This window comes from Fusarium verticillioides, chromosome 2 (genome assembly GCF_000149555.1).
Source record: "Fusarium verticillioides 7600 chromosome 2, whole genome shotgun sequence".
NCBI classification, from domain to species: domain Eukaryota; kingdom Fungi; phylum Ascomycota; class Sordariomycetes; order Hypocreales; family Nectriaceae; genus Fusarium; species Fusarium verticillioides.
Window position 1 is genome coordinate 4,260,566 of NC_031676.1, and position 17,792 is coordinate 4,278,357.

A 17,792-nucleotide genomic window follows, 5' to 3' on the forward strand; every position below is an offset into this window, starting at 1 on the left:
GTCTCCGAAACGTTGCCGGATACCCCAAGTTGAGAGTTGAAAGATAGGCTTTCCGCCACGGCTCTCAGCAACAAGTCAAGTATCTTTCCGGGTAAGAAACTTCAAGATTATAGAGTTTCTCTTCTGTGTGCACAGCACTTTAATTCTCTCTAATTTGTCAATCAGCCACGCTTTTGGTCAAAGCTGAGCCACCATACTGTCTCTAGCAATAAAGAACAAACATATCTGTGTCAAACGTTGTTAGCTACAGTTTGAGGCGTCATATTCTCCACCATTATAAGCATTGGAGAGCCATCAGTAACACAAATCAATGAAAGCTATACACGAACCTTTTTAAATTTTAAAAGTAACTTCTGGTGGAGTGACTTGCAGGGTCCAAGACTGGGTATAAATACCATTGTCCTTTCGATCGGACCAACAGACAAAACTTGGACTCGAACCCTCTTAGCAGCAGGACTGTGTTGGTACAAGAGCAGTGATGAAATCCTCCACGAAGTGGCAAGTCCGTCATTTAGGTCCACACCGGACTAGAAAGATGATGGATTAGAACTGAGTTCTTGACATCTACCCTCTGCTGTCACATGATGCTACATTATTATCGTAGATTTCAACTGCAGGACTGGGAGAGACATGCCAGTTAACAACACGGTATCACAGCAGACCTTGCGGTAAGAGCTGATGATGAGCCACCGGGGCTATCGGCAAATGAAGCCTCGAGTGAAATTCGGCGTGTCAACTAGCAAAGCCATTCTCTCCTTTTACATGCAGCGACAATCCCCTCGGTACGGCAATTTGTGTCTTGCCGTGGGGAAAGCTAAGCATATCACTCACTGATCTATGCCAGGGTCGAGCAGCTATCTTGGAAGCCCAAGGCTAATCTCCTCGCCCGAAACAAAAGATTTGTCTAAGCTGTTACTGGTTTAGTGAACGGCTACCTGATTATCCTATAGTGCAGTAGGAGATGAGTATTGTGGACAACGAAATGAGTACCTCGCACATTGATTCGGACTCCCTTGTGCTTAAGCCACAACTGCTCACGAAGCGCCCCCTTTCTCGCTATCCCCATTTATCTCGCCCCATGCTTTAGCGATTTTATGCTTCCCTTCATCCAGCAAAGACTGGTCCCTAGGGACATACCTATCCCCGCCTGGCATCCTAGAGTCCGTGAAACCCCGGATGGCCGTAAACGAACGGCATACATGGCGTTGATCTGAGTCGATATAATTATGCTCAAGGCCCTCCATGAACCGTGTGGGTATCAGAGTTGTACTTCCATAGCATTGAACTGTTTGGCGAAGTATTTCAATACAATGTTCTTATACGAAAGTTAGTTATTAGTCACTAAGGGAGATGTGTCGCATATTGAGATACTTGCCGTTGTGAAGCGCTCCATGAAGCGTATGAGACTTTGGGGGGTAGTACTCGGGACGCAACGCCTTGCGAAGCTCGTTCTGTTTCATCAGTGCTGATTCTGATGACCGACCTCGGGCTCAGAGGCTTACAATGCAGTGCAACGTATGAAACATGTCGAACCTAGCAACCATGAGTTTAGTAACAATCGAATCTCGGGGGTAGTTCATACCCAGCTGTATAGCCTCCCATGTTCTGATCGACAAACTCATGCCGTTTATTTCCCCAGGCTCTTCTAGCCTCCTCTTCCGAAATTGAGAAGTAGCGTTTGCCAATCAGCCTCTGCCAGTTCTCATCGATCTCATGGCTTGGTTCACCAACGTATCGCACATTTTCTGGCCATGGTGCTATTTCATCTGGATCTTTCATCCATGGTGTACCATTGTGGTAGAAGTGTGGACTGCCGCGAAACTGAACTTCCTCCAGTGGGACTTGTATTGGTAAAGCTGATGAGACAAGGTCAGTATCTTCACTGAGATCACGTTAAGGCTTTCTTACAGAAGTCGGTCCTAAAGTTCGTTTCATACGTTCCAAAGTGAGATTGAGCATGTACTTTGGCAGCGAGAAAGGCTGTCCAAATCGCGAATATCACTGTGAGTGTCCACGGTAGTATGTAAACCATGAAGTATGAAAGGTTCCATCTTCGGTGCTCTTTCGACCTAGGTTCAGTAATTTCTGAATCTGAAGAGCCTTCTTCGTCAAGTGAACCTGTCTCTTTGGTTTGAACAGGGTCATAGCCCCTATATGATGGCCGTGTTGAGTGATGCATCAATGGAACTCGTTCAAGCGGAAGTAAATATCGGATTGTTCATTAGGTACTCTGTGCAGAGGTGATAGGATAACTGTCTCTTCGGTTTTCAGATAGTATTCGGGAGGAAATCGACCTCGGGGAGAGATGCATCCCCGAAAGCTTGGTGTATACGAGAAGCGTCCAAAGGATTATCCAATTGGTCATCAGCTTTCAAGGGTCCATATTGTGTGATCATCCTGCCAACATGCATAAGAACCCTTTGGCCCCCACGACAGGATTATAAAGACCCTCGGCAAGAACGGCAACTTGAAGTATACTCAACAGCGGATATTCTCGAGATTTCATAATGACTTCCGAACCAAAAGTCCCTGCCCCTCCATCTTTTGCAAGTCTTACTCCTGATGGGGTACTAGCCGAGACCGAAAACATCCTTACCTCTACCTCAGCTCTGCATGACGATCTCGCCGCTAAATTCACACCCTCGACTGCAACCTTCAACAATATTATCCGCCCCATCGTGGATGACACCAACCGCGCCGCATGTCGCCTGCGAATCCTGACGACGCTCCTCGGACAGTTATCGCCCGACAGGGAACTCCGTGATGCCGCCCGTCGAGCAGAAACACGTGGCGCCGCAGCTCAGGTTAAGATCCTAATGCGGCATGATATTGCATCCCTAGTGGGAGCGATATACGAAAGAGAAAAGACGGCGCCGGATGGGAACTTGGATGGACAAGATCGGCATTTGCTTGCTCGCATGCACGGCGAGTATCTACGTTCTGGGTCGTTTTTACGAAGCCACAAAGAGCGGGAGGAGCTCCAGGCCACTCTGGATGAGATTGATCGGGTGCGATCTGCCGCACAAACTGCCTTCACGGAAGACGAGGGTGGTATCTGGTTTGACCGTGCAGATTTGGCGGGTGTTCCAGAGACTATGCTTGCATCCATGCCCCAGGAGGGAACTCAAGTACAAGTGACGTTCCGAAATACTCATGTCACGGCCGTGATGCGTCACGCAGTCAGCAGCGACACTCGTCGCCGGTTCGCAGTTGCTGACCAGAACCGACTCCCCGATAATGTAACCCGCCTAGCTTCTCTAGTCGCCTTGCGTGATGAGGTTGCCCGTCTCTTGAGGTATGAACATCATGCGGCTCTCAAGATCGTGGACAAGATGGCTCCAAGCGTTGACTATGTTGAGGCTCAGTTGAGTGATCTCCACAGAAGGTTAAAGCCCCTTGCTAAGGCCGAGACTGATAGATTGATTCAGCTGAAGCAAAGGGACTGTAAAGAGCCTGTCAGTGAATTATATTTTTGGGATAGGGCGTATTATCTCCATAAGCAAACCCAGAGGAATTTCTTTGTGGATCATGAGCCTCTTGCTGAGTACTTTGAGGTCAATCGCACTCTTCAAGGGATGCTTGATGTGTTTAAAGAGCTCTTCGGCATCGAATTCCAGCCTATCGTGACTTCAGTATGGCACGAGAGTGTCGTGGCATATGAAGCATGGGACACCCCAAGTGAGGGAGGCGAGTTCTTGGGGCACTTATACGTAGATCTCTTTGACAGAGAGGGTAAATATCGTGGGGCACATCATGTTCTGATTCAACCAGTAGGTTTACTTGCAAGCTTGGTGATCTGTATATATCAAACTGACTGCCAATTCAGGGTTTCGCTGAATCAACCGGTGAGAAACACTACCCGGCATCAGCACTAGTGTGTAGCTTCGCTCACCCGTCGCAATCTCGTCCGGCACTACTCCAGCACAGCGAAGTAAAGACCATGTTTCATGAGCTTGGGCACGCTATTCATAACATTGTTGCCAGAACCAAGTATGCCATTCCTCACTCAAGAGACTTCATTGAAATACCAAGTATCATGCTTGAGAACTGGATATGGCTCCCAGACGTGTTAATTCGACTTGGTCGTCATCATAAGAGCCAAGAAGCTCTCTCCCGAGAACTAACAGAAAGTGTTGCACGAACACGAAACGCAAATAGAGCCAACAGCATCCTGGCTCAAGTGCAGCCAGCTGTCTTTGACCTGGCGATTCATACACCTCCGTCTCATAAAGCAGCGCTTGAGATGGATACAACTGAGATATGGAACAGAACAAAAAGAGAAATTCTCACGCATAGCTTTGGCCCAGATCCACAACATTGGGGAGCTGGACAGGCGAGGTTTGCGCATATGTTTCGCAAAAATGATGGTAGCTATTTTTCTTATCCACTATCCATGGTCATTGCGGCAGATCTTTTCAGGTCTAAATTTGCAGTAGACCCTCTGAATTCCGAGATGGGGAGAAATTATAGATATCAAGTGCTGGAGCCAGGATCAAGTCGTCCCGAGATTGATATTCTGAAGGACTTCTTGGGGCGGGAGCCCTGTAGTAAGACTATTTTAGATGAACTCTGCCATGATACAGAGTAGTCAAGGCTGAGACAAGCTGATACACGATTTACAACCATTAATTGTCCCCCTAAAAGGAAGAATTGCAAGAATAACCTAGATAGAGGTTTTGGGGGGGCATTGCTTAGTACCTTCACCAGACAGACCCCAATCACGCCCACGAATCAATAAGAGTATCAGCCCCCAGCTTATATACTAGACTTCCCCACATGCCACTGCCACCTTTTAAATTCCAAGTAAATTACTCCTTCAACAGCGTATTGTCCAGGTTCTATACACAAAATCTTGAATCATGACCAGTGGTATTTTACTCGGCGAACCAGAGCCTAAACCAGCCATGAAGTCTCCCAGAGGCCACGACAGGCTAAGTCATCTCATCAGCCACGCTCGAAACATCGGCATTTTCCTTCTGCCAAGCTTCATAGCTGAAGGTCAAGCCTCCATAGATAACATCCAGGCGCCGCCGTCGTCTTCTCCAACGCTGTATCTCGATGGACTGCGTGGGCTCTTCTCTTTTCTGGTTTTCCTTCGTCACTTTCTCTTGCCCTGGGAAGAAGGTCTCGACACTGGTTTTGGCCAAAACGGCAACATGTCTTTTATCAAGCTCCCCATTATCAGACTTCTTTATGCTGGACCTACAGTACCTATCTTCTTCATCGTCTCGGGGTTTGTGCTCGCCTACAAGCCACTAAAGCTCATTCACAAGAAAGACCACAACGCTCTTGGACTGTATACCATGTCTTCCGTGCTACGGCGGCCATTTCGACTGTTTTTACCACCTTTGGTTTCAACATTCATCGTGGCTCTTGCAGTGAATGCTGGATTTTACTCGGCTCCATATCAATATATGCCGGGCTGGGTACCCAGGCATCCAGAGCGACTGGGATCATTATGGGCGCAGATCGGGGACTGGATGCGTTTCGTGGTAGTTGACCTGACCCATCCGTGGAGTTGGAAGTCGCCAATGTCTGAATACGACAGTCATCTATGGACGATTCCGATACAGTTTCGCGCCTCCATGATTGTCTATCTCACACTTCTTGCTTGGGCGAGAGCCCGCATCTGGGTTCGAGGTACAGCACTCGCCTTCTTATGTCTGTATTCGCTTCAGCAGGGAAGATGGGAGATGTATCTGTTCTTCGCGGGGGTCTTCCTCGCCGAGAGGAGTCTTCAGAGACACCATGATGGAGGAGCTCTAACGGCCGACGGCGGTGAGTCTGCCATGAATCAACCTCCATTACAGCCTTCAGCTTGGTCGGGACTTGTCCAGAAATTTGTATTTCTGCTCGGACTATACTTGAGCTCATACCCTCGAGCAAGAAATGCGGGATTCTCTACACCCGGCTACATATTGCTATCATCGCTCACAGATCGATACATTTATTGGCAATCATATGGTGCAACTCTGATCTGCTGGTCTTTGAGTAGAGACAGATTGCTCCAAAAACCTTTCACATCACGTCCACTACGCTACTTCGCAAAGATATCATTTACATTATATCTAGTGCATGGTCCTGTTTTGCATCTCTTTGGGTATTCTATGGTTCCTGCATTCCAGAGTTTGACCGGGAGTTCGACTGCGTGGCAATATCAGTCCGGGCTGCTACTAGCCCTCGCAGTGCTGGCCCCTATGGTTGTGTGGATTGCAGACGTATTTTGGAGAGCGGTGGATAAGCCCTGTTCTGTCTTGGTTGTTCGTACCATAGAGCCATTTTTTCTGGACTAGAAAAAATCGAGAATTTTCGAATAGCCTACATGTTCCGGTGCCCATTCTCTCATAGGCGTATTGTGACACCCTCAAGCTTTGGCTGATGCTGCCGTCAAAAGTCCCCTGTCAGAAGCCTCTACCGGCGCTGACATGCAGCTTACCAGTACAACATCATCATTCGAAGTAGCTACCACAGGGCATATAGTTGCCGCTTGATCCGTGATCTGTTATCGGGTAACATAAAAAGGCGCAAAGCAAGGTGATCATCACCGGCTTGAGTTACATAATTCAGCCCCCAAGACTTTTTGAAAGCTGTGGGTGAATGGCTATCTTCGCTTACCGCTACGAGTATTATCTCGCGCTGGTGCTATACAGGCTTTGCGGTTGTTGTCCGCTTTGGGCCATTTAAACGTCACTGTATGCATGTTTTACATCCCCTGTTAACTCTGCCGATCTCTGAGTGTTCATTGCATATGCGGAGAACCAGACTCCTCGTAATGCTCACACGTCCAGTGGCTTACACCTAAGGGTTTATCCGAGACTTTGTGAGCACGTAATCTAAGTCGATTATCACATTATCTACGATCTACACATGTTCAATAGCGGTAACAAAGAACCTCCGACTCCGTTGCCATTACCTCATATACCCGAACTGGCTCTGACAGGTTACCCAGCGAGATAATATCGTCCAAACTGGATCCCGACAAGGACTCGTTGGCATGTACCCTGGTATTCTGCTTAGGACCTTGATAGGTCTTGGTCTTGCCTTGAATATCCTGCTGCTGCCACAGCCACCATAATCGATCCACCTGGGCGTGATGTAGATAGAACACGGGATCTACAACAAGAGTGTCAGAATAGCTACTGTATGGATAAATGGAAGAGAGGTCTTACCATTCGGTGCGGTCAGTCCGTAAAAGTCCCCCCTCACAAACTGAGGTATCGAGTTGTGAGCTTGAACTTCCAACGCATCAACAAACTTTTCGTATGATTGGAGGCCCAGCACGCTATTGATAGCGTCAATCGTGACTCGACCCTCCAACTGGGCCTTTTTCTCACCCCCTTGGAAACCTCGGCTGAGACAATGAGGATTCTTCAAGATGTCGAATCCATGCCCATTGGACTTTGACTGCCAATGGCGGGTTGCATTCGCAAAGGGACCTTCTGTGACACAATGGCCCCCAAATATCCCGGATAAAGAGCTTCCGCTTACACCATTACCGCCGAATCCATCTATAGGATCAAATATCGGAGAGGCGGCTAGGTCATGAGCGTCTAATGCCCAGTCCCAGTACCTTTATCAAAGAGGTTAGTTGATCTGCACGTACCAGGCTGAAGAGAGATATGTCAGACTTACGGTAAAGATCCCTTGAAACCACATTCCTCTATCAGTGCCTTTTCGTATGTGTGGATAAAGTATCGATGCCAGGGTAGGAATGAAGCAGCGTAGTGAGTGACAGTGCCTTCGAAGACATGCATGTATGCAAAGTCATCATAGCGACTACTCCCTGGCTCAAAGCGCGATTTCCTCTCGGTCAGACAGACGACAGCGCTGATGTAGTCTTGCTTCTGTGTGATGTTCAGTTCCCTCCACTCCATTCGTCTCGTCGGATGTATACAGCTTTTCGGGGCTGCCGTCAATGAGATTCCCCAAAAAATGATGATTCCCAAGAATATGACTGCGGCGAGGCAGATGCTGATGAGACACGAGTTGTGCCTGGTACTACTCTCATTTTCGATATCTCTGTACTCAGGTTAGCAAGTTGGCTAAGATATTTAAAATTATCTGTGAAATTTACTCTCGCTCGTGATTTCCCAGTGGCTGATACCTCCAATTTCGAGGCATGACTTGTTGAACCTTTTCATAGAATAATTTCATGGCGCTGAAGATGGTCTATAGAGGGAAAATATTCAATAAGTATGTAAAAGCGTGGGCTTGCGTCTAAAAGTCGTTGGAGGACCAAGAACCTACGCTTACTGAAATCTCATGTCCTGACATGACACTGGAAGTGGCACTGTCTACCAACTGCGGAGTAGGTCAGTCAGCTTGAGCTACCGTATCACATAGCTAGAATCCTGCATCTTCTCAACACTTTTATTATCGAATCTCCTTCCTCTGATTGCAGTGATCGACAAATAGGCTAGAGGGGGGTGAGTCAAAACAAGCCAGGATCCACTTCCCACTCGAAGGTTGGGGGCTTTCCGTATGGCACAGCAGTTACTGACACAGGATCTCTGCACTCGGATCTTCTACGAAGTCCTTTTCTGAGATGTCCTCAAAGTTTCTCTTGGTTCTGCATCTACGTCTTCCTCTCGGCCTACAGCATCATGACATTCAACAAAGAGATGGAGCAAGACGCTTTGCTATCAGAAGAAGCAGATGGGTCTTCATTCTCTGATTCGAACTTTGATTCACAAACTGAAAAGCATCCTTTTCTAGAATTACCTAGAAAGGCTGCTTCTTCAAAACTATTTCCGTGGCTAGCCATTCTCATACACACAGGTATTTTCGCCGCCTATACCATATTGTTTCTACTCATTGTAGTTCCTCTTTGGACATCTCGTGAAAGAGAGGTGGCATATAGTAAGTCCTCAGCTCAAACCTTCTACTTTTTATCTCACACGTGGTCTTGATAGTCCCCTTCAGTCCTGGACCACAGGCGCAGGTCTTCCAGCATAAACACTCGGTCTATGTTGGCAAGCCATCATCTGATCTGGATGAAGCTTGGAAGAAAATGCTCAAGAGTAATATCTTTCTCCTCCCATTGACCTTCTTATAGGCTGACATACTATGAGACTCCAACATTCGCATCACAGAAGATGAAATGAGTCATATACCTGGCAGAAAAGAGCAGGCCATCGAGCTGCAAGATGGAGGTTATTTTGCAACACTTAATGTCTACCACAATCTTCACTGCATTGTATGTTTGTATTCCCAAGTAATCTAGGCCAAAGAATTCTATCTGATACTAAATCATGCTTAGAAACGACTCCATCATTACATGTATCCAGATCACTACTTTCTCAACATCACAGAAGAACAAAAGAGGGCGAACGAATATCATAACCGTGAGTTTACTTACTATCTTTGCCTTATTCTCTCACTAATGTAGTATATAGATCATTGCTTAGATATGCTCCGACAGAGCATCATGTGTCAAGGTGATATGCAGCTCCTGACAATGAAATGGCGGCAGGATGGTCGTATTCCAACTGCAAACTTCACATCGCCTCACCGGTGCGTTAATTGGGATAGATTGGAGAGCTGGGCTACCAGTCGGAGGATCGCGAACCTAATGGAGCCTGGATATCTAAACCATCCAACCTTAGGGCCGGCATATCCTGATGGCCATGGAGACTTGATTGGGGAGTTTCTGGGACATAGCAACGCTTCGACAAGTGAATAGTCTATCAGGTTCAATAACTCCTGAAAGATGTCACTGGTTTGGGCCATTAGTTAGTTGGAAGCTGAAATTAGCTGTACTACACCCGAATTGGCATAGACGTTCTCTTGGGATAGCTGTGGAATTGGCTTCCTTTACTCTAGCAGTCGGTCTTAACACTGAGCCGCTCAACACTAAACTGATCATACACTCCACAAAGGGTATCCTAAATTACTGGACCATTCAAAATTCATCTAAATTTACCTAATTCTCCTGAAGCCCTTACACTTGGCCGGTTAAATGCCAAGAGAAGATCGGCCTTCATTACATGCAAGCTTACAGGAGTGCTTCTAAAACTCCAAGAGAAGTAAGATCAACTCCCCGTCCAAGCCTTGTGATCGGCAGTTACTGGGTAAAGGGACACGTCAGATGACTATCTGTCATAGATGCCGGATTGCCGAGATATATACATGGATTGTCCCGCAGCTGTTGCATGCACACGCCCAGCATGGATTCGGATCCCGCCCCCAAATTCATGCATCCTCAGGACTTGAGATTCAACTACACCATCGCTAACTCGTATTCTGTTCCACAAGATCTACAGAGAAAACTTCCCAGTAAGTGGTTTATGAAATTCTTTCGTTGGTGCATGGTCAGTGTTCTCAATTTCGTAGCATGTTCCGTATGTCAGGCCCTTTTAATCGTAAAGCAGCCGGATCTAATCACATAACATGAGAAGCATAAATAGGCTCAAGGAGCCTTAAGATCTATGGAACCATTTTCCAAGCTCTAGCTCTATCCCGATACTCAACTCAAATCTCAACATGCGTTTCTTTTCCATCTTATCCACCATGACCCTCGTGGCATCAGTCATGAGTGCCGCCATCCCAGCCCCTATTGAGGAAAGCAACATTGAGGCCAAACGTACAATGCCCTAAAGAACCGACATATATCTCAAGCCTAGCTAATATGAGTTCTAGGTACTGAGGGACACGAGAATGCTGGCCTACAGAAGCGTGAGTGCTTATAACACTTTAGAGACATAAGACGCCCGCTAACTCAATATACAGGTGACGAAGGATACGGCGATGGATGTGCTCGCAAGAGAAACTGTTAATAGATTTTCCATATCTCTATAAGAATGATGATCAAGAGCACTTCAAATGTACCCACAGCGTAGTTTTCTACTTGTTCTACCTGAATAGAAATGGCTCTTCAATCTCAGAAGCAAATTCCCGTAACGTTCCATCCTCCGTGAATAAAACATCTAGCCACTGTACTTGATTCCCGTCCAAGAAACTACCTATGAGAGGATTCCCCAGTATATCAACGTTTTCGTAGCCAATGATTGTAGACTCACATACCCCAGACCCATTGTCCATACTCATTGGTGTTTGGAAGGGCTGGTCTTGAGCTTGCGGGACTTCCTTTGGCAAAGAACTGGGTGTTTGTATAATTGGGGGTGGCCTATCAAAGCTCATGCCATCTAATCGGCCTGTAGCCCGTAGGTTCAACACGCGGGCTTGGATGTCTGATAGTCTCTCGCAAAAGTCGACTGCTGGGATGTTTCCGTCGTTCTTTAGAGATCGTAAGACACTTAGTAAAGTCTCTAGATGATCGGAGTTGACAGCTGTGGGTTTCATGACTGCTGACATGATGAGGATCATAGCTGCTGAGAATATGTGATGTGCATCCCAGTATCCAAAGGTCGCAATGCTACCATCTAAGAAGAGGCCTTCCACAATACGGCTCGATGCTTGTGCAGCGTTGACGCAGCTCTCTGCCAAAGCAAGAGTGATAGAAGAGACGTTCTGTCTTGGTGATGCATCTTCTCTCACTTTACTGCCTAGCTGAAACTGAGTCTTAAAAAGATGGAGGAGGACAGGGCGAGTTGTTTGTATAATGCATTGATTGTATGCAAGATGAAGACTTGCGACGGGTCTAGGAGTACCACGCTCTTTGACGCGCATGTCAGGTTGTAGTTCGTCATGCCATTCTCGAAGCTGTTTCAAAATACCGTGAACTTGATGTATATAGAGACCGTTCGTAGCTTTGGGTATACCATAAATATGTGTCACTATGCCATATCAGCAACACAACAGAAGATAAAGTCAGAAGGGCAACAACTCACAGATATTTCCAATGATCTTAGCAAGTTTAATGTTAGTAATGAGATTCTGCGGATCAAGAAACTCCGCCATCTCGTCCTTTGTCAGACCATCCATGCTTGGCATCTCAACATCAATATCATCGTCTCGGACGGTGATGGGCTGGCCAAGCTTTGATGCTGAGAAGCGGTCGAAGAAGTAAAGCACCCACCATGTTCGCCGTCGACTTTCTCGCTCAACTGGCGTGAGAGTGGTATGTCGAGATGCAGATCTGTGCATGCCGAGACTTTGGGCAAGACGCATGGCTATTCCGCTGTAGCAGTATGCTGTTCGTATGCGGCCTAGTATGTTTGATGCCCAGGCCTATTGGTGACATATCATTAGTCGACGTTAGGGGAGCAGTGGTAAGGAATTGGGCTTACTAGTAGAGTGAGAACTTCAACCTGCATCAAAGAAGGTTCCTCGTACAGATCCTGATTCTCTTGCAACAAGTTGACCGACCTAACATAGTAGTTCGTCCCCGGCACTCTATTATTATCACCAACTCCTCTCCTATGCGTATATATCTCTCCCAAAGCCATAAGCGCATAAAATTTACATAGCCATAAAGTTGACGGCACTACTTCCCTTCGATAAACAGCATCAATCTCCTTCATGAACGTAACTTTTAGAAACAGCGGATGGTAATTCCCTATGAATCTTCGAGCCACGTTAAGAAGTAACTTGACGTGCATCCGTTCTGGAAACTCCGGTCCTTGATCTACCGGCAGTCTCCCATAGGTGTTCATTCGATGATAGTTTGACAGACCAGCTGTAGATGGGGTATATGTATCGTCGAGGCATGATAGGAGTCTGTTGCTGAAGGCAGCGCATGAGGCTTCACCGATAAAGCCTGGTTCTGAGGACCGCTCATGGATGGGCTTTTCGGGTTGTCGATCGAAGAGGGGGTTGAATAGGTTGCTTTCTTCTTTTGACAGAGATGGAGGGGCATCGATCTGGGTTTCTTGATCATCGAAGGGAGTGAATGTTGGGTTGGTTTCTGGAGTTTGGTTATGGGTTGTGATAGCCTGAAGCCGTCTGCTATCTTCTTCGAGCTTCTTGAGGTAACTAAACATGATGTTAGTATGTTATGATAACTTCATATGATCCAAGAACATGTCAGAATGGCTTGAGAACATTTAAATAGTATTTACCTCTCAGCAATTGGTATCTTCCGCTCCTTGTTCGCAGGAAACTCACACTCACCCGCCCTGCCCGTCGACTTACAAGACTGACAAGGCTTATCCCCCGAACACTTGATCTTCTGCGAATGACATCGATGACAACTACTTTCACAATCAGACCAAATCTCAAACACAACTTCGTCAAGGGTCATCTCACGCAGCAAGCAGCCTTCTCGGTCGTCGTGTGCTCATCCTTGTAAATCGTTGAGTAATGGAATGATCTCAAACTCTGCGGGTCCCCGAGTCTGGGGTAATCGCCTGTATTTGCCGTTGGTGATACCGAGGATGAGATGGTGGAGATGAGTCGGTAAGTTCAAAGTTGCCGGTCAGATTGATCGGCTTTGTTGGAGTTGCCGATGATTAAGCAGATTCTGACCAATGATTTTGTTAGAGGCGATGATAGCGAATCCACTCCACTTACACATTGAGGGCGTGGGAGAGATGTACCCCGGATTGTTTAATATAATACAGCTTCAAGCCGTCCAAGCTTAATCATGCCATCAAATCATCCTCATCCCAATATCTCTCCCTTCATCCACACTCTATTCCCCCCCTAACCCTATTCCTCAATCTCACAATGTCATCTCAAGGCATCCGCATCGCTATCGACCGTGGTGGCACCTTCACAGATGCATGGGCCGAAGTCCCCGGTCGACAAGAGCACATAGTCTTCAAGATCCTCTCAGTGTGTCCTGATGAATACGGCGATGCTCCCACAGAATGCATTCGTCAGATCTTAGAGATCGCCCTAGACACAACAATACCCAAGGGCTCATTACTAGATCTTGCGCCGATTGAGTCTATTCGCATGGGCACTACGGTCGCTACCAATGCCCTTCTCGAAAGAAAGGGTGATCGCGTAGCATTCCTTGCTACAAAGGGGTTCCGAGATGTTCTTCTTATCGGAAACCAGGCGAGACCTGATCTTTTTGATCTGTCAGTCCGTCGTTTGAAGCAACTCTACGAAACTGTCGTGGAGATTGATGAACGAGTCACTATTGAGGGCGCAAGCGAAGCGCCATCAAATGGTCCAATCGACGTTTCTTCAGATCCAGCGCTCGTCGTTGGTCAAACAGGAGAAGTCGTCAGGATCATGAAGAAACCAGATCTTGATGCTGTCCGCGCGGATCTCGAAGATCTTAAAGCTCAAGGCTTCAAGAACCTTGCCATTGGTCTCATGCACTCATACACATACCCCGACCACGAGTTGCAAGTAACAAAGCTCGCTGAAGAAATGGGCTTCAAGGTCTCCGCTTCTTCGGTCCTACAGTCCATGGCCAAGTACGTGCCGCGCAGTCAATCGGCCGTCGCAGACGCCTACCTTACACCCATGACGTTCGCCTACCTAGATGGCTTCCGCAAGAACTTCAAGGGTCAGTTGGAGGATGAGAGTGCAAACAAGCTCCTCATCTGCCAATCTGACGGTGGTTTGACAAGCTGGTCCAAGTTCACCGGCTTGAGGGGTGTTCTCAGTGGTCCTGCCGGCGGTGTCGTCGGTCTATCGAGGACATGCTACGACGATGCTGATGGAACTCCTGTGCTGGGCTTCGATATGGGTGGTACCAGTACAGATGTCGCTAGATACTCTGGTGCTTTAGAGCATATCTTTGAGAACACCCTGGCCGAAGTGACTATCCAGACTCCTCAATTGGACATCAACACAGTCGCTGCAGGCGGTGGCTCCATCCTGTCCTGGGAGAACGGACTTCTGAAGGTCGGTCCTAGCAGCGCTGGCGCCAATCCTGGTCCTGCATGTTACGGCAGAGGCGGTCCCTTGACCGTCACAGACGCCAACTTCCTCCTCGGACGTATCATTCCTGACTTCTTCCCCCGTCGACTTGATCGCGATGTTGTGAGAGAGAAGTTCGCTGCTCTCACAGATATCGTCAACAGGGAGAAGGAGGGGGGTGAGCCATTCACACCTGAGACTCTAGCTCTAGGCTTTCTTGCCATCGCAAATGCTACCATGACTCGACCTATTCGAACACTCAGTGAAGGTCGTGGATACGGTGCTTCGAGCCACAATCTAGGTTCTTTCGGTGGTGCTGGTGGACAACACGCTGTCTTTATCGCTCGAGATCTCGGTATCAAGCGCGCCATCATCCCATGCTACTCCAGTATCCTGTCCGCTTACGGCATGGCTCTCGCTGATGTCGTTGTCGAGAACCAAGAACCTTCTGCAATCACCTTCTCAGAAGAAGTCGTTCCCGAGATCAAAGCCCGTCTTGAGTCCCTTTCTTCCAAGGGTGCACAGGGTCTTGAGTCTCAAGGCTTTGACGCCAAGACTACTGAACATGAGTATTTCCTCAACATGCGCTATCAAGGAAGCGATACCTCCCTCATGATCCCTGTATCAGAGAACGTAGGAGATGCAGGCGTTGCTTTCACTGCTAGACATACTCAAGAGTTCGGCTTCTCTCAATCGCGCAATATCCTCATCGATGATGTTCGAGTTCGAAGTGTCGGCAAGTCACGCGTTCTCAACATCTCCAGTCCCTTCGAAGAGCTCAAGAAATACCAATCCGATGGTCTCACGCCCGTCCCAACACCCATCTTCTCTCGAAAGATCTTCTTTGAGAATCACGGCTGGACCGAAACTCCCGTTTATGAGCTCAAGTCCATGTCTCCCGGTGTGCACATCACCGGGCCTGCGATGATCATCGACAAGACCCAGACCATCGTCGTTGATCATCTCAGCAAGGGTGTCATTCTCCCAGAGCATGTCATCCTTGAGGTTGATAAGGCTGAGAAACAGAATGTTGCGACTGAGACTGTTGATCCTGTTACACTAAGTGTTTTCGGACATCGCTTCATGACTGTCGCTGAGCAGATGGGCCATACCATGGAGAAGACCTCAATCTCTGTCAACATCAAGGAGAGGTTGGATTACTCATGCGCTATCTTCTCTGCTGACGGAGGTCTTGTCGCCAACGCCCCTCATGTCCCCAGTCATCTTGGTTCAATGAGCACAGCCATCGCATACCAAGCTCAGCGATACAAGGCCGGTGAATTGAAGCCCGGCGATGTCATCATCAGCAACCATCCTCAAGCCGGGGGCACTCATCTTCCCGACATCACCACCATCACACCCGTGTTCGACGATGAAGAGAACCCCAAAGAGATCATCTTCTTCGTCGCAAACCGTGGCCATCACGCAGATATCGGCGGTATCGTTCCTGGCTCGATGCCTCCCAACTCCACCGAACTCTGGCAGGAGGGTGCCGCTATCGAGTCCTTCAAGATGATTAACGAGGGTGTCTTTGATGAAGCTGGTTTGATCAAGCACCTATACGACGAACCTGCTTCATATCCCGGCTGCAGTGGTACTCGTACTCTTACCGAGAACATCGCTGATCTCAAGGCTGCTGTCGCTTCTAACCAAAAGGGCATCGAGTTGATCCGGGCTCTTATTAAGGAGTTCACTTGGCCTGTTGTTCAGCTGTACATGCATGCTATTCAGGACAACGCTGCCCAGTCTGTGCGCGATCTTCTTAAGCAATTTGCTGCGAAGCATGAGGGTGGTGTTCTTGAAGCGACAGAGTATAACGATGATGGTATCCCATTCAAGCTAAAGGTTACCATCGACAAAGATACCGGTGATGCTGTTTTCGACTTTACAGGCACTGGACCTGAGCACTCTGGTAATCTTAATGCACCACCAACATGCTCCTACTCCGTCATCATGGTAAGTCCACAACCTCCTAGTATTGACTTCCACTAACATCTCCAAAGTACTGCCTCCGCTCCATGATCTCCAAAGGCGACATCCCCCTCAACCAAGGCTGCCTCAAGCCCATCAAAGTAATCTGTCCCCCTAACACCATCCTCTCCCCCTCCCCCACCGCCGCCACCGTCGGCTGCACAACCGAAACGTCCCAAAAGATCGCCGACCTTGTCCTGCGTGCCTTCAATGCCGCAGCCGCATCCCAAGGAACGATGAACAACCTCAGCTTCGGCTGCGGCGGCACAGATCCCGTCACCGGCGAAGTCACCAAGGGTTTTGGATACTACGAGACCATCTGTGGAGGTGCAGGTGCTGGGCTTGGTTGGCATGGTGCTAGTGCTGTTCATACGCACATGACGAATACGAGGATTACGGATCCGGAGATCTTGGAGAAGAGATATCCTGTTATTCTACATGAGTTCTCTATTAGACGTGGTAGTGGTGGAGATGGGAAGTGGAGGGGTGGTGATGGTTGTGTGAGAGAGATGGAGTTTCGTATGCCTTTGCAGGTATCTGTTCTTACGGATCGACGTGTCACGGCGCCTTATGGTCTTGAGGGTGGTGAGGAGGGACAGAGGGGACATAATATCTGGGTGAGGAAGGATCCTGTTACCGGAGCTATGAGACAGGTATCGCTTGGCCCGAGAAAGACGTCGCATTTTGCGGCGGGAGATAGGATTATCATTTTGACTCCTGGTGGTGGAGGTTATGGGCTGGCTTCGGAGACGAAGGATGAGGTTGCCGTGCCGGATAGAGATTCAAGATCGCTTTTGACGAATGGTAGCTTGGGAGTTAGGCATAGTATTGCCACTGGAAACTAGGTGGTTCTTTAAAAGGAGTTAGCAATTGCATGTTTACCTTGTTACACTCATCGCTGCCTTTGGTTGAACTTGTAGCATCACGGTCTTGACATTGGCAAGTCCTATCGCATATCTCCCAATGGATTGATCCTGCAAGTCCTAAGATAAAGATGTGAAATGCTTTTGCAATGCTTCATACTCCTAATGTACACTTGATCAGAGTGGGATAACTGTTCGTCTCCTCGACCCCAGCCAATCTTCACCAGTCACTCTCTTCTC

At 48.0% G+C, this 17,792-nt stretch overlaps 8 protein-coding genes across 8 annotated transcripts; 5 read left to right on the top strand and 3 right to left on the bottom strand.

The window, feature by feature from the left end:
• Window positions 1-1,334: 1,334 nt before the first annotated feature.
• On the bottom strand, window positions 1,335-2,179 carry FVEG_03591 (hypothetical protein; the record flags this gene model as incomplete). Its single annotated transcript, XM_018891199.1, has 4 exons — window positions 1,335-1,451; window positions 1,503-1,533; window positions 1,583-1,856; window positions 1,909-2,179. The coding sequence occupies 4 exons, from the start codon at window positions 2,177-2,179 to the stop codon at window positions 1,335-1,337; spliced, it is 693 nt and encodes a 230-aa protein (XP_018747671.1).
• A 328-nt stretch (window positions 2,180-2,507) lies between these two features.
• On the top strand, window positions 2,508-4,588 carry FVEG_03590 (hypothetical protein; the record flags this gene model as incomplete). The annotated part of the gene is made up of 2 exons (XM_018891198.1): window positions 2,508-3,770; window positions 3,827-4,588. The coding sequence occupies 2 exons, from the start codon at window positions 2,508-2,510 to the stop codon at window positions 4,586-4,588; spliced, it is 2,025 nt and encodes a 674-aa protein (XP_018747670.1).
• Window positions 4,589-4,859: 271 nt separating this feature from the next.
• Window positions 4,860-5,995, top strand: FVEG_15296 (hypothetical protein; the record flags this gene model as incomplete). Its single annotated transcript, XM_018904420.1, has 2 exons — window positions 4,860-5,843; window positions 5,888-5,995. The coding sequence occupies 2 exons, from the start codon at window positions 4,860-4,862 to the stop codon at window positions 5,993-5,995; spliced, it is 1,092 nt and encodes a 363-aa protein (XP_018747669.1).
• Window positions 5,996-6,871: 876 nt separating this feature from the next.
• On the bottom strand, window positions 6,872-7,874 carry FVEG_03589 (hypothetical protein; the record flags this gene model as incomplete). The annotated part of the gene is made up of 3 exons (XM_018891197.1): window positions 6,872-7,113; window positions 7,170-7,570; window positions 7,633-7,874. The coding sequence occupies 3 exons, from the start codon at window positions 7,872-7,874 to the stop codon at window positions 6,872-6,874; spliced, it is 885 nt and encodes a 294-aa protein (XP_018747668.1).
• A 729-nt stretch (window positions 7,875-8,603) lies between these two features.
• On the top strand, window positions 8,604-9,682 carry FVEG_03588 (hypothetical protein; the record flags this gene model as incomplete). Its single annotated transcript, XM_018891196.1, has 5 exons — window positions 8,604-8,859; window positions 8,913-9,020; window positions 9,072-9,196; window positions 9,260-9,344; window positions 9,396-9,682. 5 exons carry the CDS (start codon window positions 8,604-8,606, stop codon window positions 9,680-9,682), a joined length of 861 nt encoding a protein of 286 aa, XP_018747667.1.
• An 827-nt stretch (window positions 9,683-10,509) lies between these two features.
• On the top strand, window positions 10,510-10,775 carry FVEG_15295 (hypothetical protein; the record flags this gene model as incomplete). Its single annotated transcript, XM_018904419.1, has 3 exons — window positions 10,510-10,582; window positions 10,639-10,674; window positions 10,729-10,775. 3 exons carry the CDS (start codon window positions 10,510-10,512, stop codon window positions 10,773-10,775), a joined length of 156 nt encoding a protein of 51 aa, XP_018747666.1.
• Window positions 10,776-10,781: 6 nt separating this feature from the next.
• Window positions 10,782-13,184, bottom strand: FVEG_03587 (hypothetical protein). Its single transcript, XM_018891195.1, has 5 exons — window positions 13,147-13,184; window positions 12,960-13,091; window positions 12,189-12,873; window positions 11,790-12,129; window positions 10,782-11,735 (listed from the first exon to the last, which is right to left on the bottom strand). Exons 1-5 carry the CDS (start codon window positions 13,179-13,181, stop codon window positions 10,852-10,854), a joined length of 2,076 nt encoding a protein of 691 aa, XP_018747665.1. The 5' UTR covers window positions 13,182-13,184; the 3' UTR covers window positions 10,782-10,851.
• Window positions 13,185-13,466: 282 nt separating this feature from the next.
• Window positions 13,467-17,675, top strand: FVEG_03586 (5-oxoprolinase (ATP-hydrolysing)). Its single transcript, XM_018891194.1, has 2 exons — window positions 13,467-16,674; window positions 16,722-17,675. The coding sequence occupies exons 1-2, from the start codon at window positions 13,567-13,569 to the stop codon at window positions 17,532-17,534; spliced, it is 3,921 nt and encodes a 1,306-aa protein (XP_018747664.1). The 5' UTR covers window positions 13,467-13,566; the 3' UTR covers window positions 17,535-17,675.
• The last annotated feature ends 117 nt before the right edge of the window (window positions 17,676-17,792 follow it).